This window comes from Lissotriton vulgaris, chromosome 9, assembly GCF_964263255.1.
Source record: "Lissotriton vulgaris chromosome 9, aLisVul1.2, whole genome shotgun sequence".
NCBI lineage: Eukaryota > Metazoa > Chordata > Amphibia > Caudata > Salamandridae > Lissotriton > Lissotriton vulgaris.
Genome location: NC_141697.1, coordinates 1,023,173,512 through 1,023,196,530, shown reverse-complemented (window position 1 = coordinate 1,023,196,530; position 23,019 = coordinate 1,023,173,512). Strand labels below are relative to the sequence as shown.

General features: G+C 44.4%; 1 protein-coding gene across 5 annotated transcripts in view; it reads right to left on the bottom strand.

Moving 5' to 3' along the window:
• LOC147692727 (cyclin-dependent kinase 17-like) overlaps positions 1 to 23,019 on the bottom strand; it is a 600,938-nt gene that overhangs the window by 64,900 nt on the left and 513,019 nt on the right. For all 5 annotated transcript variants that reach the window (XM_086938922.1, XM_086938918.1, XM_086938917.1 and 2 more), the window contains one exon: positions 4,316 to 4,406. In XM_086938922.1, the coding sequence (XP_086795048.1) occupies positions 4,316 to 4,406 (91 nt within the window). The remainder of the gene's footprint in view (positions 1 to 4,315; positions 4,407 to 23,019) is intronic.

The following is a 23,019-nucleotide window of genomic DNA, read 5'->3' as shown; positions in this document are numbered from 1 at the left end:
ATGCAGGAGGACATCATGCCTAATAGTTGCATAAACACTCGTGCTGGTAGTGAGTGTTGTGGTTGAAATCTTTGTATTAACCCGACCATTGTCTGTACTCTGATTGGGTTGGGGTATGCTATTGCCTTTTCTGTGTCTACTGTAGCCCCCAGGTATTGCTGAATCTGGTTTGGTTGCAGGTGTGATTTTTTGTAGTTCACCGTGAACCCTAGGTGGTGCAGCAATTGAATTGTCTTCTGTGTGTTGTGAAGACATTCTTCCTTTGACTTGGCCTTTATTAGCCAATCGTCCAAGTATGGGAAGACATGTATTTGTTGTCTTCTTAGGTGTGCTGCCACCACAGCTAGGCATTTTGTGAAAACTCTCGGTGCTGTTGTGACACCGAACGGAAGGACTTTGAACTGACAGTGTTGTCCTTCTAACACAAACCTTAGGTATTTTCTGTGGGCTTTGTGAATTGGGATATGAAAGTAAGCGTCTTTTAGATCCAGTGTAGAAAGAAAGTCCCCTTTCTTCAGTAAAGGGAGTACTTGTTGGAGCGTGACCATGTGGAAGTGCTCCGAATTTATGTAAGCATTGAGAGGTCTGAGGTCTAATATTGGTCTTAGGGACCCGTCCTTTTTGGGGATCAGGAAGTATAGAGAGTATACTCCTGTGCCCCGTTGATCTTTTGGGACCTTCTCTATTGCATGCTTTTGTAGAAGTGCTAGCACTTCTTCTCTTAACAATGTCAGATGATCTTGACTCATTGGACGCTGTTTGGGGGGGATGTTTGGTGGGGTAGCTGTGAGTTCTAGGCAATAACCATGTTGGATAATTTGTCTCACCCACTTGTCTGACGTGATGTTTTCCCAGACAGGTAGGAACTGTGATAGACGTCCCCCGACCGGTGTTATGTGGTCTGGGGGGAGTTCTATGAAGTCACTGTTTTGGTGTTGAGGCGTTGCGGTTGTTATTATTTCCGCGGCCTCTTCCCTTATTGTTGTTACCTCTGTAACTGCCTCTTGAATTACCTCTGGGTGATGTTGGTGTGAAAGATGTGGATTGCTGATTCGTTCCTGTGTTCTTTGAGCCCCCTCTATAGGTGGATCTACGAAAGGAACCTCTGTGTGTTGGCTGTTGCAATGCTCCCATTGACTTAGCCGTTTCCGTATCTTTCTTCATTTTTTCTAATGTCTCGTCTGTGCTTGAACCAAACAATGTCTTCTGATCAAATGGTTTGTTCAGTAGGGCTGTTTGTACTTCTTGTTTGAATCCTGAGATTCTAAGCCATGCGTGCCTTCTTAGCATGACACTAGTGTTAATCGACCTTGCTGCAGTGTCTGCTGCGTCTAATGCACATTTAATGGAAGTATTGGTTATTATTTTACCTTCCTGTATTAATTGGTCTGCCTTCTTCTGATGTTCTTTTGGGAGATGTGTGAGAAGTTTCTCTAACTCATCGTAATGTGCCCTGTCGTAACGTGCGAGTAGTGCTTGTGTATTGGCGATACGCCAGCTATTCGCTGCCTGTGATGCTACTCTTTTGCCTGATGCATCTATTAACTTCGACTCTTTATCTGGTGGAGGAGCCTCTCCTGTAGATAATGAGTTTGCTCTTTTACGAGCGTTTGAGACCACCAGCGAGTCTAGAGGTACATGCCCTCTAATAAATATTGGGTCCTTTGGAGCCGCTTTGTATTTTTTATCGATTCTTGGGTTTAACACCCTGGCTCTCACTGGGTTTTCGAATATTTCCTCTGTGTGAGTAAGAAGACCCTTCAACATAGGAAGAGTACCTGATGTTCTCTGTGCATTAGGTAGAGTCTCTAACAAGAAATCCTCTATTTGAGGTTCTGTATGCATATCTAGTTTGTGATATTTTGCTGCCCTATTAATGAGCTGCACAAAACCTGTGTTATCAGGTGGTGAAGGCTTTGAGGGATATAGCTCTGGGTCGTTGTCCTCATCTGACCCTACATCATAATTTTCCCATGGATCCTCCTCATCTGGGATAGTTTCGTCATCCCCTTGAGGTTCTCCCTCCCCTAGATCACTGTCTACATCTGACTGAGGTGTAGCTGGTCTTGGTGTGGAAGGTGTAGGAATATTTGGCCTATTGTGAGGAATAGGAGAAGAGGGTGTTACTCTAGGACGAGGAGAAGCAGGAGGAGTTATATTCGTCCCCATTGTTCTCTTTTTTGAAGGAAGAGGTTTATCTTCTGACTGTTCACTCTTTCTCTTCTTCGTGACCACTTTCCCAGTTTGTGGATCAATAAACAAGATCTTTTGTTTGGGATCTGTCTGTTGCTCCTGAATCGGTACCGAGGGTCCTGGTTCCGAGAGGTGCTTTTGTTTTCGATCGTCAGATCTTGTTGTTTTCGACACCGAATGTCTGCTCGATTCCGACTTTCTTGGTATCGAGTGTCTCTTGGGCGACAAGTCATATTTATGTTTCGACATGGAATGTTTTGATACCGAGCTCTCCTTTGTATGTAGCCTCGGTGCCGAAGTCGATGTCGCCCTTTTCTCGGATCCGACATGGTGGGAGTCGGAGTGTTTCGGTTTCAGTTTCGGTTTCGTTGCCGGGCCCGAGGGCGGGGCGTCGGAAACTTTTTTCAGCGGTTTGACCGGGCCCGAGGGCGGGGTCGTTACCGCACGGGGTCGGTTTTTCGGTAAGGGGACGTCGTCACTCACGGTTTGTTGCTCGATGAGTTCTTCAACCTCCGACTGGTCCCCTTCCGACCCAGACTGGTCCTCTTCTTCCTCGATTTGTTCGTCTCCGAACAGTTCCGGGATCGCTTCCGCCTGCATTTTGGAAACCTCGTGTCTTCGAGCTCGACGATTTCTAATCGTTAGCTTGGAGGAGAATGCTGCGCAGGCTTCGCAGTCCCTGGATTCGTGTTCAGGCGATAGACAGAGGTTGCACACCTCGTGTAGGTCCTTGTGTGGGAACTTAGCACCACACGTTGGACATTTTTTGAATGGAGTCCTTTCCATGGACTCCGGGCTTGACTGCGTCGAGAAAGGCCTCCTGTTCTTCAACGTAGATCCAAGTTTTTCTCTTCTATTTTGAATTTGTAACGCGTCGGAATGGAAATGAACGCGTTCGAATAACAATACCGTCTAATTGGAAAGGGAATACGCGCCGAAAATCACTTTCTTCTGAAGTTGATCTGGAGCGTCTCGATCTTCATCCGAACCCGATGGCGGAAAAAAACAATCTAAGGATGGAGCCGATGCCCATGCGCACTACCAACTAAGGGAGGAGTCACCAAGAGACAAAAGACTCTCCAAGAGAAAAACAAAGTGCAATCATCCGAGCCCAACACCAGATGGCGATCTATTCATAATGTACCATCTGCAGCCCATATGCCTCGAACATACACTTTTGAAACATCCATGCATTGTGTGGCAGGCACTGCATGGTTGTTTTGAGGTGGGGGGGTGTTTAGAACCACGGGTGCACCCCAGGGCACACTGCGGTGGATCATGGGGGACAGAGGCCCTGCTAGGGGTCCCAAAAGACTTTTTCAGCCGGCCTTTTCATGGTCGGAAAGGCTGTTGGAAAGGTGCATCACAATCCCCACAGCAGTGCATGGGCGTGCACCGCCTCCATCGTATCGTAATACGGTGGTCGGACAGATGCCTCAGATGTTGGGCGGACCTCCAATGAAGTGCTATCGGATGGATTTCCGCCCGAAATCGTAACGAGGCTCTTAGTGTTTAGAGGCAACTAAGGCCATGGAAGGTAGCTTTGTGTTTATTTACGGTCATAAAGAGCATCATGAGGTCTGATCTTGTAGTAACATTCTGGGATACCCACTCATGGGTAGACTGGCAACTGTTCAAAACTTGAATTTGCATTTAATCTTAACCACTGGAGACAAGAGTTTCATATTGTTTGGAAATAACACTTACCGGACTGTTTAGCAGTAATTATTCTTTCTCAGAGACCATCACATATACCTTGTAACCAAGGAATCATGTATTATGATAAATCGATTTTTTTAGACTAAACTGACAAACCTTGAGGTGTTATATACAGACGCTTCTTGATGCTACTGGAACTTATTTCTTCCTTTCCACCTCAAGCTATTAGTATAACGTAGACAATGTTTTCTAGCACATTAACCCTTACTTCTCATGGACCATTCCTAACAGCAATACTCCATTTTAAGGCTACCTCTTCCTGATAATGTTTTGTCAAACTGGTGTATTCTTACTTTGGGCAATGCAGTACAGCTCCTCTCATGTTTTAACAAAGGTATTACACAACGGAACATGTTTAAAATGAAAGCAACTTTGAACTTAACATGAACATAAACACACTTACTATCTGGCAATTTAAGGATGTGCTCCCCAAGACTCTTAAAATATTGATGTTTCATTGCTTCTTCAGCTGACGCTCTTGTTCTGGCTTCATACTGCAATAAAAATGCAACATCTTTTAGTTGGCACATTCAATTCTTTTAAATTATTTTTTGTTCACAACCAAAAAACAGATATTCAAAATTGACACTGCTTTTAAATGAACTACTTGCAGCTTACTTAACCAGCACATGTGTCTATTTCACTAAATATAAGTAGCATCCATGTTATCATACATATTTATAGATTATACTAATTATCAATTCATGAGACCCTAACCCAATATGTGCCCAGTCCCCTCTGGGATGAATGACAGTATGTGGGCTTTTGAAGTATGTCAGAGATCCAGTACTTTAATTTCAGCTATTTAAAAAAATACATTGAGTCACACACTTCTAGTGCCTTCATCAACTTAAAAATATTGGGTTGCTCTATTTCTAAGGAAAAGGAAAATGCTACTTACCAGTATGCATCTGTTCTTGGCATGTAGAGCTGCAGATTTCTACACTTTGCATTAGATCGCCACCTGGCGTTGGGCTCGGATGATTGCATGTGGTTGTCGTCTTGGAAGAAGTCTTTGTAGTCACGAGATAGGTGACTCCTCCCTTGGACGATAGTGCGCATGGGCATCGGCTCCATCCTTAGATTGTTTTTCGCCATGATGGGAAATGGAGTCAGTAGAAAGAAAGAAAGGATATCCGTGCGTGTATATCTAATTAAGATAAAACTGGAACAGATACAGGTCCCGGGGAGGCGGGAGGGCATGTAGAAATCTGCAGCTCTACATGCCAAGAACAGATGCATACTGGTGAGTAGCATTTTCCGTTCGAGGCATATGAGCTGCAGATTCTACACTTTGCATCGATTGTGCAGCAGTGTCTCCCCTAGCGGTGGTCACCTGTGTCTGTTGCAGTAGTTTGAAAGAGAGTTTTAAGGACAGCTTGGCCTACTGCAGCTTGCTGCTTGGTTTGCACATCAACACAATAGTGTTTAGTGAAGGTGTGTGTTGTAGACCATGTTGCTGCCTTGCAGATGTCTTCTAGGGGAACGTTCCCTAAGAAAGCCATGGAGGTTCCTAGTTTGCCTGTGGAGTGTGCTCTAGGAGGAACTGTTAATGTGCGTTTTGCTTTGTGATAGCATATTTGTATACATTTAAGAATCCACCTGCAATTCCCGATTTAGAAATGGGGTTGCCTTATGTGGTGGAGAGAAAGCTACAAATAGTTGCTTTGTTTTGCGAAAGGACTTGGTCCTATCGATGTAATATAGAAGAGCTCTTTTGACATCTAGTGTGTGTAAGGCTCGCTCTGCTATAAAGTTTGGGTTTTGAAAAAACACTGGTAACTCAACAGAATGGTTTAAATGAAAAGGAGTAATTACTTTAGGAAGGAATTTAGGATTAGTTCTTAGAACCACCTTGTTACGGTGTAATTGTAAGAATGGTTCTTGTATAGTGAAAGCCTTAATCTGAGAGGTAATAGCAACAAGGAAAGCTGTTTTCCATGTGAGAAATTGTAGTTCACATTTGTGTAAAGGTTCAAAAGGGGGTCCCATGAGCCTGGTAAGAACAATGTTTAGGTTCCACACTGGAGAGGGTGGTAACCTAGGAGGAATAATTATTTTTAATCCTTCCATGAAAGCTTTAATTGCTGGTACTCTAAACAACGACATATGTTGTCTGTTTTGTAGATATGCGGCAATGGCTGCAAGATGTAAACGTATAGATGAATATGCCAGATTACATCTTTGTAAATGGAGAAGGTAACATATAATAATGTTTTGGATGGAAGCATATAAAGGATCAATTTGATTATTATTGCAGTAAATGGCAAATCTTTTCCATTTAGCAGCATAACAAGCTCTAGTAGTAGGTCTTCTGGCTTCTTTAATGAAATTCATACAGTCTGGTGGCAGGTTAAGGTAACCAAATTCTAAGACTTCAGGAGCCAGATCGCCAGATTCAGTTGACTTTGATGCCTCATGTCTCCATGGTTCTGCGTTAGCATGGATGGTGTCAAAGACAATTTTTGGTGTGGAACTAGAGAGAGTTCTAGCAGTGCGGTGAACCACGGTTGGCGTGCCCATGTTGGAGCTACCAGGATTATTTTGAGAGACTGTCTCAGCTTGTGTACCACTAGTGGTATTAGTGGGGTTGGCGGAAAAGCATACGCAAATCTGCCTGACCAGTTCATCCATATCGCATTGCCCTTGGACAACGGGTGTGGAAACCTGTCGGCGAAGGTTGGGCATTTTACGTTTTCGTGTGTGGCAAACAGGTTTTTTGTCTGGATGACACCATTTGTGAAAGAATGGTTGAAGAACTTGCAGACGTAGTTCCCATTCGTGAATCTGTTGTGTCTGTTGACTTAACAGATCAGCTATCTGATTGTGAACTCCTGGAAGGTGTTCTGCAAGCAGATATATTTTTTGTGGAATGGCCCATCTCCAAATGTTTTGTGCGAGCTGGGACAGTTGCAGGGAATGTGTGCCTCCCTGTTTTCGTATGCAGTACATGGCTGTGATATTGTCCGTCCGGATTAAGACAGCTTTGTTCTGTATGTGCACTTGGAAGGACTTCAGTGCCAGGAAAATTGCCAGCAACTCTAGGTGATTGATGTGAAGCACCTTTTGTTGAGTGGTCCATGTCACCTGAGTTGTGTGGTGGAGGAGATGTGCTCCCCATCATGTGAGGGATGCATCTGTTGTCGGTACTATCTGTGGAACAGGCTCGAGAAACGGCCGCCCTCTGGACGAGTTTTTGGTGTTCCACCACTGCAGAGAGCGATGTGTGTGGCTGTCCACCAACACCAGGTCTGTTAGTTGTCCTTGTGCCTGATTCTACAGATGTGCTAGACATTCCTGCAATGGGCGCATTTGCAGTCTTGCATATGGTACAATAAAAATGCAAGATGCCATCAGGCCTATTAATTGCATGAACACTCTGGCTGGGAGAGTGTTGGATTTGAAACCTTGTGACTAAGGTTTGAATGCTCTGTATCCTGGCTGGACTGGGATACGCTAGAGCTGTATTGGTGGTTATGGTAGCCCCTAGGTATTGATGTGCACGAGAGGGCTGTAGATGTGGCTTGGTGTGGTTTATTGTAAACCCCAAGTTGTGCAGTGTTTGAATTGTGTGAGATGTGTGTTGAACACACTGGTTGAATGACTTGGCTTTTATGAGCCAATCGTCTAAGTATGGGAAGACATGGATATGTTGTCTTCCGAGATGTGTTGCTACTACAGCTACTAATGACTCCATATCCATAAGGAGGTACAGCAATTTATTCTACACTATCCTCCACCAACACCAGAACTAATTGAGAGAGGTGGTACACCAAACAAGATACACCGGTGGTTACACGCGGGTACCAAGACGAACACGATTTAGTGATTGAGATACACTTTTATAAAGTGTGGTCCTGATGAGAACTCGAAAAATAGGAGGAGTTCGAAACGCGTAGACCCTGTATTGTATGATGCCATAAGAATTTGAAAGAATTGTTTAATTGCTTATAAAAATTTACAAATAGGCCGAAAAAATGTCTATGGCACTATCGGAGATATGATTTATATTGAACTGTATTGAACTGTTGGTATTTTTGTATTGTAGAGAGTGCGTGAGAAAGGTTGACTGTGATTGATTGTGATTCACAACTGAGTGTATGTGAGAGTGTTGGTTGGGGAGTGTTGTACATGTATATAATGTGTTCCATATTTTGTAAGTTATATGTTTTTTCAAACTGAAAAAAAGAGATTCAGAAAAAAACAAAAAAAACTCTAAATGAAGAAATATAATCAATAAAATTGAAGATTCATTCAAGAGATATTGATCTCCTCACTTTGTGTTTAAATCGATTGTGAGATGCTAAGATAGTGAGAATCATTCAAGGGCAGCATTGGCGGTCTTTGTTTTTTGATACATTAGGCTGTGGCTTGGCCTTGCTGCTTGGGAGCCCATACCCAGTAGTTTTCATTTGCTACTACAGCTAGGCACTTTGTGAACACTCTTTATGCCGTTGTCAGCCCGAATGGAAGGGCTTTGAATTGATAATGTTGTCCTTGTATCACAAACCTGAGATACTTCCTATGAGAAGGATGTATAGGAATGTAAAAGTAGGCGTCTTTGAGGTCTAGTGTAGTGAGGAAATCGCCTTGTTGCAATAATGGAATCACTTGTTGTAAAGTGACCATGTGGAAATGGTGTGAGTACATATACAGATCGATAGGTCTTAAATCTAGGATTGGTGTTAGTGTCCCATCCTTTTTAGGTATTAGGAAGTAGAGCGAGTATACCCATGTTCCTTGATGTTGCAATGGAACTAGCTCTATTGCATCTTTTTGCAGCAATGAGAGAACCTCTTGTTGGAGCAGCGTTAGATGTTCTGTGGACATTGGACGCTATCTGGGTGTTATATTTGGAGGGGTAGCTGTAAGCTCTAGGCAGTAACCATACTGGATAATTTGTCTTACCCACTTGTCTGTTGTGATGGAATTCCCGACTGGTAGGAACTGTGTTAATCTCCCCCTACAGGAGTGGTATGCTGTTGGGGGAGCTGAAGGAAGTCACTATTTAGTGGTGGAAGAGGATCGATTGTTGTTGTTACCTCGACCTCTTCCCTTATTGTTATTACCTCTGTAGCCCCCTCTAAAGTAGCCTTTATTAGAGAATGCTTGTGTATTTGTCTTAAAGGAAGCTGCATAGTCTGCTCCAGCTTGTTTGGAGCCTCCTCTGAAGAAGGAGCGACAAAAGGAGCCTCTTGTTTGTGTAGACTGCAGAGCTCCCATAGACTTGGCTGTGTCAGTGTCTTTTTTCATTTTTTCAAGATTAGCTGTGTCTACTTCTGGACCAAACAATTGATGTTGGTTGAATGGTTGATTTAAGATAGTAGTCTGTACTTCTTGATTAAATCCTGAAATGCGCAGCCACGCGTGACGTCTAAGGAGGACACTGGTGTTTATTGCCCTGGATGCAGTGTCTGCTACATCTAGTGCACATTTAATGGAGGCATTTGATATAAGCTTACCCTCTTGTATGAGGTCATCTGCTTGTGCTTTATATTTGTCAGGCAGATGTGGTAAGAGCTTCTCTAGCTGATCATAGTTAGCCCTATCGTATCCTGCGAGTAGGGCTTGTGTGTTAGCAATGCGCCATGCGTTGCTAGCTTAGGCAGCTATTCTTTTCCCTGAAGCATCTATAATCTTTGATTCTTTATCAGGAGGTGGTGCTTCGCTTGATGTTTGGGAGTTTGGTCTTTTCCTAGCGTTTGAAACTACTAGGGAGTTTAAGGGTAGCTGTCCTTTAATGTAGGCAGGATCCGCAGGAGCAGCTCTGTGCTTTTTCTCTATTCTTGGGTTTACGATTTTAGCTCTTACAGGATCTTTAAACACTTCTGGTGCATGTTTAATGACCCCTTTAATCATTGGCAGTATTTGCACAGATGTTTATGATTGTTCAAAAGTGTCTAGTAAAAAATCTTCCTCTGCCTCATCTGAATGCATGGTTACATTGTGATAGATGGCAGCCCTATTACTTAAGTGTCCAAACCCAATATTGTCTTCTGGAGGAGAAGGTTTAGATGGATATATATGCGGGTCAGGAATATCTGGTATATCCTGTGCGTTTGGGTATTCCCAGTCTGGTGAACCTGTTGGGTAGGGGAAAGGATCATCTGGGTCTTTCCTCCCCCCCCCCCCCATGCTATACTGATCATCATCAGCCTCTTGAGGAGGTGTATGTTGTGGAGAATGAGGAGGAGAATTTTGAGGTGAAATGTTTAAAGGTATAGCAGGAGAAGGAGATACAGGAGAAGAAGGGTGCATAGGAGATGTGGCAGAGTCCTTCTTGACAGGCACAGGAAGTGTAGGTGCTGTATCTGACTTTCTCTTCCTGTGTGGTGTGGTGGAAACATGTCCTGTTCATGGATCTATGTATATCCTTTTTTGCAAAGGATCAGGTGTAAAAAGCTCTTCAGAAATTGCTTTTGCACTGATTTTTTCGGCTCCGGGCCTGGTTTCTGCTTGTCTTCAGCCTTAGGAGTTGTTGTATAGTCCTTTGGCGTACTTCTCCACACCGAAGGTATTGTTTTCGGAATCGAGGCCTGGTTCGAGGGCTTGGAGGCATCGGAATCAGGCTTTGTGGGTTTCGGCACCGAAGATTTTGGGGTCAAAGCAGGCTTCATTGGTTTCGGTGCCGTCTTTTGTGTAGGAGTCAACCGTTTCTGAGTCTTTTTCAGAACCGGGACTTCTTTCGGTTTAGGTGCCAAGGGAGCTGGTAGTATTGGTAGGTGCGGTTTGCTCGGTATGGAGCTACCGGATGGCTTTAATATTTTCTTCGGAGCCGGGCTCGAAGGCAGGGCTTTTGAAGCAATGTCTCGGTCTCGACTGGGCCCCGAAAGCGGAGTTTTGACCTTAGCCTTTGGTTTACGGGTTGGGGCTAGGGTAGGGGCAGTCGTACTCACGCATTGACCAGATGGTATGGAGTCATCGGAGTCGTCTTCCTCAGATACGATCTGGAGATCATCGGAATCTTCTTCGGGGACATATGGACCTTCTACGAAGATATCCACCGGTTCTGGAGCTGATCTCTGCATGTCGCGTTGACGGGCCCTCCAATCTCGAATGGTCTTCTTGGATCGAAAGGACGCTCAAGCTGTGCAGCTGGACTCGTCGTGTTTATGTGATAAACACAGGTTACACACCTCGTGATGGTCGCGGAGTGGAAATTTTGCCCCACAGCCGGGGCATTTCTTGAATGGTGTCCTTTCCATGAGTTGTAGGCCTCACCACGTGGGTAGGCCCAACGGCCCGTGTCGACGACCAGACTCGAAGTGATGAGGTCGAGCCTATGTATATTGAAGTTAAAGTTTGTTTTATAAGTTTTTGCGCCTCAAAGTCTTTGAAAAGTAGATTTTCGAACCAGAGCGGAAAAGTTGCATCTGAACCCAGTGGCGAAAAAAACAATCCAAGGATGGAGCCGATGCCCATGCGCACTATCGTCCAAGGGAGGAGTCACCTATCTCGTGACTACAAAGACTTCAAGACGACCACAACATGCAATCATCTGAGCCCAACACCAGGTGGCGATCTAATGCAAGGTGTAGAATCTGCAGCTCATATGCCTCGAACACCTAGTTATTAATAGGAGTTGTTAATCCCTATAATTAATTGTTTAACATTTGGTGGGCTGCTTCATCATAGGGGTACTCCTTCCCTACCAACAAGTGCTGCTAGACAGGCTCATCCAGAGCACTTAGTCAAAGTGAATCTTTTTCCAGAGTATGAGAATGGTCATAGTGAATTTAAACAGTATTAAGAATACAAAATGCATTTCTTTTTTTTAGATCTAAATCACACTTTATAGAAGATTACAAAACAGTTAAAGATGGGTTAAAGGGTTCTATCCGGACTCCTCCCTCATCCCATTATAAGGTCAACAAGTTTCGGCTCGCTCAAATCATGTGACATCACTGGGCTTTCATTAGGACCAATATGACCCTTCAACTTTTGTACCCAATCTAGCTATCCACCTATTTTGTAAAATAGGTGGAAATACAGAAATAACCAGCCAGACAAGGTTAGCACGTACTCCGGCTACTGCCCTGTGGGAATTAATCAGAGGTTTAACGGCAGTCAATTAGAAGCCTAAAACATACTGTCATTAATAATGACAACAGTGCTGATATCACATCAGAAGAAGAGTGATGAGCAAGTTACTAACCTGCAGTAATGCTCTCTCTAGTGGATATTCAGTCTAACTACAAATGCCCTCAAACACTAGGTTGAATCGTTTTAGTAATTAGGTCTATATGCCGATGGGTGGTACCATCGGACTTCATATTGGCTTCACCTCACCTCCGTAAGTGTCAGTATGGAGCTGTATACAAGCGTCATTCATGCACAGTGGCATCAGTTTACAAAAAAGTGTTTTGCGGATCAGCGCTGCCAAGGCTGTAGTGGCAGCCTTAACTCTGTTAGAATGAGCCTGAAAGCTCTCAGGAAGCTCCTTCAGGGCAAGGTATGCCACATTTTAGTTCATATTATGATCCAGCTCAATGGACTGTCTTTCCTTTTTTGTACCAAAAACACCAACAAAAAGTTTGTCATTCTCTCAATGCACCTTAAAACGATCTATATAAGCTAAGGGATCTACTGAGATCCTACTGGTGAAGTCTTGACATCTCCTTAGACGGATTTGGCAGAGAGAAAAGCAGGGAGCTTGACGGATTGCCCTACATAGAAAGCAGATACCACCTTTGGTAGAAAGGATACACTAGTACAAAGCACCAGCTTGTGCAGGGTGGTTGCCCAGACAGTGCCTGCAGTTCACTGATACTGCTGGCTGAAGTAACATATAATCAGGGCAACAATTTTAAGGGTCAATATCCTCAAGCACAAGGCCACAAACCTTACCCCTATTATCCAGAATAGACTGACATTGTGGATGAACTGTGAGATGTCAACATGATAGTTACCACTTCCTCAGGCAGCTCAAATAAACTCAGCTCATTCTGTTCAATCTCCATGCATGGAAGCACAGGTTGTGCAGGTTTGAGTGTAGGGCTCTGCCTTGTTGTTTGGACAGCATGACCTCCTGAACAGGCAAACCGAGCAGAGGGAATATGCTCAGAATCAGCAAGCCGGAGTACCACGTCCTCCAAACCCAGCCCCGGCATATAAGCTTAATTCTATCTCTACTGACCTTCTTCAGAACCTGGGAAAAAGCAGCAAAGGCAGAAATGTGTAAAGACCAGAGCCTCACTGAAGATGGAAAGATCCCCCAAGGAGCCCGGATTGTGGCAAAGAGCACAAAAGGCGAGACACTGTGTGTGAGCTTCTCCACTGTGGCATTTAGGGACCGTCTGCATGGTTGCCAGTCAAGAAACATTAGTGAAGGTCAAGCCAGTGTCACTGCGTCAGCGCCTCCTGGCACATCACATGAGACTCCACATCACATGAGACTCCACATCACCCGGTTTGTTGCAGTGAGAATGGCTGCTGTGTTGTGTGGCAAAACTTGCACATGACTGCTGTTGATGGAAAGAAGAAAGGCATGGAGAGCAGGCTGCATGCAATGCAGCAGAAGATTGATTGTGTATCTCTATTCTACTGGAGATCAGAGGCCTTGATCTCCACCTCATCCAAGTGGCCTCCTTAACCCAGAGTAGATGCATCTGTCAACACGGAGTTCTAGATAAGGCAGGTAAAACATCCTGCTGCAAGATTGGAATTCTTCTTCCGCCACTGAAGTCCCTCTGCTGCCTAGTCTGACACAGATGTTTTCTGGGAGGCACCTACAGTGCTGAGCTCATTGAAAGTAGAGATTCCACTGCAGAGCCAGCAGGTTCTAACTGTAATGTGGCATCAGCAGGATACACAAGGCCTGAATATCAAGAAGTCTCAGAATTGTCTTGGTCAGAACACAAGATTAAGTCTGAAACATGGGGATCATATCCGGACTGTCCCGTAATCTGTGTGGGGGAAAAAAAGCTTTCAACTCCCACTGCGTCCAGAATGACCCCTAAAAAGGGAATCTTCTGTTCTAGCCTGAAGTGGGATATTGGGCATTGAAGGAAAAATCCAGTGAAGAGGGAAGAAACATTGGTGTCCACAGGAGTTCAGCGACAGACTGGGATGAGCCTGCCTTCAATTGCAAGTCATCTAGGTATGGGAAAATGTGATATTATGACCTGTAATGATGGGCTGAAGCTACCTCTATTACCTTGGTAAATATCCACAGACTGGAGATGAAGCCGAAGGGCAGGATGGTGAACAGAAAATGTTCCATCTCCACAGCAAAGTGGAGGAAACACCTGTGGAACTGCAGCATGGGTACATGAAAGTATGTGTCCTGCATCCCAAGGACACCGTCCGATACTGACGATCTAGGGTGATGAGGACCTCTCTGCCAGAGGATAGGGTGAGCCCCTTCCAGCCCAAGTAAAGCAGCTGGAAGGGGTTCATCATTTTGACTGGGACTGTGTGGGGACTCAACAAATTAACCCTTCCCATGCTCATGACGAGCTCAGCCCGTCATGATGCACGGTTGAGCTGTGCTGATGACGAGCTGAGCTCGTCATGAATAGTAGGAATGACGAAAAGTCAGCATAGGAGGGGAAAACACCTAGCAGCCAAGGTGTTAAGACTGGGTTTTGTGGAGGCAGAGTGAACCAACAGAGGGGTGCTCTATTTTTTGTCAGCCTTTTAAACCTTCAGTTGTGGAAAGGATAATAATACCCATGGCGGAGTGAAGGAAGGTCATACAGTTCAATCCCTGACTAGGCAGACAGAACAGGTGGTCACAGGTATACCATTGAAGGGATTTAATACCAGTGTCCAGCAGGAGGTCAAAATAACTGCTCACCAGGAAAATACAAATATGGCTAGTATTTAAGGTGCACTTGCACCAGCTGGAAATAAAGCATATCCAACACAAAAGAGGACAAATTACTAAGAGCACATAGGGACTTACAAAGACAAAAGCAATTTATTGATCACTAATGCTCAAACAAATTCAAACATACCCTTATAATGTGCAGACTATTTTTGGGGAGCTTAACAGACTCATATAGTAGGCAGAATCTCAAACTACAATAACAATGTTTGAGAACTGCAAATCACTGACGAGGCGGCATAGGAGGAGGAGGAAGTACAACTAAGGACCTCTACTGTAAGATATACTGTGGGGCAATATTGAGAGGTTCACAGGTGTTTGAGTGCACACAATATCTTAGGGTCTGACGAGGAAAGAGGAGTGCATTGTGTGGTGGGGCTAGACACAGAGGTTGCCCTCTTAACAGGTCAGTTCCACTTTTCTCTCTGCTTAAGCAGTGTTAGTTACAGTGCTCAGGTGTGAGAAGAGCATAGCAATGGGTTTTATCCATTGCCTTCTTTTAGCACTGACAGTAGGGCATGGTAATGCATGAGACTTATTAAGGAGGATTACACAATGGAAATATTTCTTACTAGTGTGAACAGGATAAAAGTGGATACAAGGGTTAGAAAAACGTGTAAAATAAATAACGAGATGTGTGGTCTGTTTTATCTATAGCTGTTTCACCTACCAATTTGATAATTTAAAGATTTAAATGATAAAACGTAATTCAGATTGAGGGGCAAGGGGTCATTTGGGCCTCCTCCATCTTATGTTGTCCCTGTCAGGTAACTAAGTTCAAAAGGACCAAGGTCTTGCCTCTGAGCTATAGCTCTTGGCTGTCCCTGTCAAGCAACTGGAGACAACATTTGCATACACAATAGTTTATTTAAACAAAAAAAAGTAACCTCACTACAGAACATTTAGAAACATCCAAAATATTCACTTACTGTGATGATTTGATGTATTCATGAACCAGAAAATTCCCGGTTGCAATGCTACACAGCCCCAGGCAGCAAATGCACAGAAGCACTAAATGGTTTATCTTAAGGGGGCAGACTAGCACGATGCTTGGCACTGGGTTTGTGAACTTTGGTCTCTATGTCACGGGTTAAAAGCTAGACCAAGTCATTATTTACAACATTTGTCAACATTTGGTGGTTCTTTATGTACTCTTTTAGTGAAGTTTAGTGGAGACGTGGAATATTGGAGGTCCCTGCCTCTCTCTCAGACGTGTAGAACAGCCATGTTTAAGATGATCTCATTGCCCTGCTTGCTCTATAATTTGCAAAAAACACCCTTTAATTTTGTTTTAAGAAAGTGGAGGCTGCTGTCCGATTATAGGCATGGAACAAGCAGGTCCCACGCACACCACTTAAACAATTAACAAGAGGTGTATGATGGAGGTATTGTTCTTACATAGGTCAGGTCGTATTACTGAGCCTCTCAACTGCCAATTATTAATGAGTGGGTATTCGCACCCTAGAAGAAGCCAGCAGTAAGAGTGGATAGGCATGCCATGGGAGAAAGGGGGTACCAAGCAGGCGCAGATCTCCCAAGATCCCATTGGAGCTTGGAGGACAGCCACAATGTAGTTGGGATGGGAATAAACTCTTATCAGGGCCCCTCCCCTAAGGGACAGCAATGTGCGTTCAGAGGCTAAAGAGTGGGTCAAAATTGGAATAAGCAAATTAGGGGGCATATGGTAAGGAGATGTGCTCCTTAGATGCACTCCGGCAAAAGTACCAGATTCTAGAAAGTGAATTTTATAGATATTTATAGGTTAGAAATGTGCTAGCCTCCGATATTAAGAAGGGTGACCAGTTAGAGAATTCCTTCTCTCTGGAGTAGAGGATATTAAATTACCCCTTAGAAAAGAAAGCATCCTCCCTAATTTATACGAAAATAATTAACAACTCACCCCATGTCATGCAGACACTAAAGGAGAAATAAGAGGTAGACGTAGGTACTATAGAGGACGAGGAATGGGAGATGCTGAATGCCTTAGGGGATATCTACATGGGGGCTCATTTTTGCACATGCTTTGGTCGTGCCCCAAGATTCGCCCCTTTTGGGAGGGAGTGGGGGAGTGCAGGGGGCCAAACAATCAACACTACATGTATGGGGAAATGCTTAGAGGTCGATATATGCAAAGTTGTGGATGACCCTAGAATGGGTGGTAGCAAAGCGAAACATAGCCAGAGATTGGGGGAGTGGTGCAGAGATCAGACCTCATGAGATGGAAGGAGGATAAGGGCTGGTTTATGTTGGCAGAAAAGCAAATATACAACATCAGACGTTGCCCTAAGAAATGGAGCAAGATCTGTAGTGGTGGCAAACTTACTGTGGCTTACATAAAAGGCTGTAATGGGAGGTACAAATCGATCCAGTGCCTGGGAAATGTAAAATGCCGGCTTCCATATTATGTGTAGCAGATTCATAAGGAAGAGCTTTCTGTGCAGGGAGAAAGCAATACTGGAAGCCTTGAGTGATTCTTTAGTGCTCCATCTGAAATTAGTTGCCGTTCTATTGTGGTTCTCAGTTCTTGATCAACACAAAAGAATAACTTAGAAAAATGTAAAAGACAGAACTGGATTGCAGAAAATGCTGGACTCACAAGAGGTACTACTATATCGATTTAATAATTTTCAGCTTTGCCATATTGAAATCACATTAAAAAAAGGCAATAGAAAATATAAATTTGCTTACATATGCTTTTTATGTGTACGCTGGGACAACCACATGCCTGGTATTTGGGTTCTATATAGACATTCAACTATTCCCCAAATGTAGCTCACAATGTGTAGGTTTGTCCGATTCTATGTGATAGCTTGCTTTGCTAAAAGCAAGCCGATACGTATTTGAGATTTAGCATTTAGATTTGGATCTGTATACCCAAAGACACTTCAATCACCATTATTAGGGCTAACTTGAAGTCACCAACCCAGGAAATAGAACATCATAATGACAAACCTCTGCCAGAATGTCTTGATAAACACTACATTCCCAGACTGTAGCAACATTTCATCTTTTCCACATGACAGGGTATGTACGCAATTGAGCGATCTCTCCCACTTCACATTCGACAGTGTGGACCTGGTAAACATTCAGTGGATGAACTGTAACGAGATTAGCCAACAGTATGCTGAGATGGTCACTTTCCAAGGCACCATAAGCACCTCCCTCCAATTTTCTTCTGTCAAGTCTACATTTTGTTGCCATGTGTGTCTCAGTATGGTAAATCTGTTGGATGAATTATTAACCAGTGTCCTGTATATTTGTAAAACGTTCCTACACTTTAATCTATCAGTTGCCAATTTGGCTTTGAGAGAGAAGTGGTCAGGAACTACTTGGGTTTCTTTCAAATACCGCCCATAGCGGATAACCCAATAGTAAATATTTATAGAACTGATTTTTGTGCAGGTGAAACTGTCTGAAGGACTGTGAAGGACTTGACGTGATCATGTTTGCAGCAGGTATTCCCAGTTTGAAGACACTCATACAGTCCAAGTAAACCAAACTCCAGTGGCATGGATTCTGGTCCGATAGTTGTTCACACACAAAGACATTTCCTTGGTTTGTGTTGGCCCTGGCCCTTTTTGCAGGGTTATCCCCAAAGTTTTGACCTTCCTCTTATTTTTTTCTGACCTTTTTTTGTTTGTTTTAGGACTCTGGGAACTTTACCACTGCTAATCAGTGCTAAAGTGCATATGTTCTCTCTGATTAGTTTATCCCTGATTAGCATATTTGAAAAAATCGTTATGCACAAAAAATGTGCAGTGTGTGCACTTAGGGCATATATAATACAAAGGCTACTAGTGGGCCTGCAGCACTGACTGTGCCACCCACGAGTAACCCTGCAAACCTGTCTTAGGCCTGCTACTGAAGTGTCCGTAAGTGCAGTTTTAAACTGCCATGTCGACCTGGCAAGTGCACCCACTTGCCAGGCCCAAACCTTCCTTTAATTACATGTAAGTTAGGCCCAAGGACAGGGTGAGTGTATGTGAAAGGTAAGACATGTACAGGTGTGTTTTACATGTCCTGATAGTGAAATACTGCAAATTTCATTTTTCACTATTGCAAGGACTATCTCTCCTATAGGTTATCATTGGAGTCTTGTAACATCTTACAAATGTAACTCTCAATTAGGAAGAGATAGACCTTTGGAGTTTGGGTTCCCTGAGCTCAGAATTAAAAAAAAAACATTGTAATTAAGGTAATTTTTAAATTATGTGTTTGAAAAGGCCACTTTTAGAAAGTGGGCATTTTTCTTGCTGTACTATCCAGTGCCTCTGCCTTTCCTGTGGAATCAACGTTGGGTTTAGAGTGACAGCCTGGTTGTTTGTGCATTCACTCTAGACAGTCACACAAAGGGAGCAGAGGTGTGCCCTGCATGTCTGGATGGCCCTTCACCAGGCTGATGGGCCTTCCTGTGCTAGAGTGGTGGGAGGAGCTGTCACTGACACCTGAATAGGACTGTGCCTGACCTCTCACAATGCTGTCTCCGCCCTCCAGTAGTGTGTTTCAGGGCATGGCAGGATCTGGCACTGTGGCCGGAGCGGCTTACTTGGGAGCTGGGGATCCGGGTTTGAGTCTCCGCATAGGCTTACTATCCTGTGATTCTGGAGAAATAACGTAATCTTCCTGTGCCCAGGGACCGTGCCTTAATACCCTCATAGGTGATTGCCACGCTATATAAATCTACATATATGATGAAAATGATGATCCCTGATGATGGACGGGTTGCTGCGGTCTTTAGTAAGACTGCAGCTGGTAAGGTAAAGTGTGCTTGGCCCCTCTCCTAGATTATTTCAGAAAGGAACCTTTAGACAGGGAGTTTAAATATAATTTGCAAGCTCCATGCCCTTTTTTACTTTTTCAAGCATCTTGACAAAAAGATGTTCCTCATCTAACTGCGGGTTGCAAGATGTTACTGGACCTATGGTTTGAACCAGGAGATAGGGAGTCGGGGTGCTGTCTGAGGAGGCCACTGGTGTTGATGCCTCTAGAGGCTGTGTCTGCAGTATGAAGTGTGCAAGGAATGTTGGTGTTCAATATTGTTTTGCCATTGGACACTAATTTCTCCCCACTCTTCCTGTACTCCTCTGGAAAGTGTTTGGCAAGTTCCTGCATTTCCTCCCACTAGGATCAATCTGGAGAGGAAAGAAACCTGAAAGAATTGGCTAAGTGCCAATGCGTGGCTGTCCCTATGGCTACCTTTTTGCCTTCTGCAGGAATCTTCTTACTCTCTTTCTCAAGTGGCAGGGAATCGCCTGTAGCTTGAGTGGAGGCCCTTTTGAGAGACGTGTCAGGTGGATCCTGGCTTTGAAATAGACCAGGTCATTAGGTGTGGATTTATGTGCCTTTTTTCAATCCTAGGTGTCACCATCCTTGTCATAACGTGGCTCCCTAAAGCTCTCTGGGCTGAATTAAGTATGCACTTAAGCATGGGAAAGAATTGCACAGCCCTTTCAGACTTGGAGAATGTTAGTAGTCCACTTTCTCCTGGAATGCTTTCTCTCCTGGAATGCGTTCTTGTCCATTTTTATAAAATGATGTGGCCCTCTGAGTGACATCATGATATTATCTGGCACTGATGCCCTGATGAGTTAGCGGTGCAAGCCGTCCAAGGGCTGTCATTAAGATCATCTCAGAGAACATTAGTTGGCTGCACACATGGGTAAAGGGAATAATATGGACTACCTTGGTGTGAAAAGATGCATGGGGGAACCTCAGGTGACTCTGGTGGAGGCAGAAGAGAACGTGAGCAGGCAGAGTTAGTGACGAGGTAGAGCAAAAGGGAGAGGGCTTGTGCCCTTGTTTCTCTGTTTTCTGGTGCTGGTTCGTAAGGGGCCTGCGATAAAGGTTCTCATTCGAATGCAAACCTTCTCTTGCAAGGTAGTGTCTCAGGTGGCTTTGACAGAGGTGGCACTGTTGATATATTTTGAGTGCTGGTGTCGATAAAGAGATGCTTCAACTCGGCTTCTAGCTCCTCCTGAAGTCACTGCAAAAAGGTAAACTCCAGTTCCTCAGATCTGACTGACTATGAAGCTTTTGGCATCAAAGGGATCTTTATTGCCAGCTTTGGCAGTGTTTGATGACCTGTGAAGCTCAGCACCCTTGAGTTGAGACTTTATCAGTTTCAAAGCCTATTCTGGGTGCTGGCTGGAGCCCAAAGGCAACAGAGGCCCTGTAATCAGCAGTCTTTTGTCTCTGTGATCAGGGCGTAATGCTTTAAAGTCCCAAAGGAGTAGTGCTCTAATTTGGTATGGGACCCTAGGTTGGTTCTGTGGGCGTAGGAGCAGAGTGGCATACTTATGACCTTGGGCATGGTCTTCGTTCAAGGGCTTCTTATCTTCGGTGTCGGGTCAATGTCCTGCTCTTCCTTGTGCCCTTTCGCGCTCAAGGAGACCATCTCTGAGTGTTTCCTCGTCTGCTGTGATTCTAGATGGGCTGGCCTGTTCGCCTTCCTTAATGTCAAATATGTCTGGAGTCTGCAGAAGTCTGTTGGTGCATCTTACAGTGTGCCCAGCACTTTTCCATTACCTAAGGGTCTTTCATGAGCAGAAGACGAAGCAGAACATCGAAGGAAGGGTTGTCATGGCTCAGTGAAAGGCACATGTTGCAGACATTGTAATGGTCCTACTTCGGATATTTAGAGTTGTAACAGGGGCAATGATGGAAGGGTGTCCATTTTATCACTCTCTTGCAGTCTGCATTCTCCAGTTTAAAAGGTCGAGGCAGAACAAGGGATCCTCGAAGAGAGTCGTAGAGGTGCCGACTAGTATTCTGACGAGTCTATGTTGAATTCTACAATGTGTGTCAAAAATGTGGAAGAAACAAGGCAAACTCACAGCCCTCTTGATATCCGTCCAAACCCAATGCCAAAAAAAGAATCCAATATAAGAGGGAGTCACTTCTCAGGAGCATTGCCCACTAAGGGAGGAGTCACAGCACATCTCATGATCTGAAAGACTTTTTAGAATGTCTGAGCCCACTACTAGCCATATGTAGAGCATGCGTGTCTACAGCTACCCATACTACATACATGATTTCACCCACTGTTTTTAATATTTAGTTAAATTTACAATTTAATTGTGAAGCCAGATTTTTGATATACAGGAAAAGTTACTTTTAAGACGTTAGCCTTTGCTTGCCTGAAACTCCAGCTGGCTGTTCAGCATTAGCCTGCCAGCAGCTGTCCCAGTCAATGCTTTACCTCTTAATGAGGTGTGGAACTATTCCCATAGCAGAAACAATGGCTTGGGCCTTTTTACAGTAAGACTTGAGTGTGAGGTATGGGACTTTTCTTAGCTCAGGAAAGGAGTGGGCAGCTGTGAAGGGCTCATAAACGTCATTAACTTGAACAGAATCAGGTTGAGGCCTACCTATTCATAGTTGGGTGGAAACTGAGAACCAGGGAAGCCTTTTGTTCCTCTGTGTGCGGCAGTGGAGGGTCTCTGTGTGCTGCAACCATGGCTATGTGCGCCAGGAACCAAACCCCGCGTGTCTGCGGCGCCAAATAGCACTCAAAACGTTTACTTTAAAAAGTGAAAAGATGGTGCATTTTCACGAATACAGAGTCACAATAAGGGTCTTAAGGGCAGTTTGCAAATGTATTGTATTACCTGTACTTTCATTGTTGTGTCTCTGACTGCTGTTGTCTGTCTAACCTGCTGCCTGTACGTTGTCCGTGCCCCTTTTTCTTCCCTCTGTTCCCCTCGCTGTCTCAGTGCTCTCTCTGCCCGGTCTTTCCTTCTGTACCCCTCGCTGCCCGTGTCTCTGCCCAGTTTTCCCTTCTGTTCCCTTCTCTGCCCGTTCTGCCTTCTGTTCTTAGCTGCCCCCTATATTTCTGTATTTTGCCTCTGTGCCATTAGTGTTTTGTGCCAGTCTGCCCTCTGTGCCACTCGTTTTTGTGCCCCTTTTGCCTTCTGTTCCACCTCGTATTTCCCTCTTTTTTTGTGCCCTTCTGCCCTCTGTTCCACTCGTTTTTTAAGACTTTCGCCCTCTGTTCCACTAAGTTTTCCCCTCGTTTTTTGTTCCCTTCTGCACTCTGTTCCACTCGTTTGTTGTGCCTTTCCGCCCTCTGTTCCACTCTTATATTGTGCCTTTCTGCCCTCTGTTCCACTTTGTTTTCCCCTCGTTTTTTGTGCCCTTCTGCCCTCTGTTCCACTCGTATTTTGTGCCTTTCTGCCCTCTGTTCCACTCGTTTTTTGTGCCTTTTAGCCCTCTGTGCCACTCGTCGTTTGTGCCCTTCTGTCCTCTGTTCCACTCGTTTTTTTGTGCCTTTTAGCCCTCTG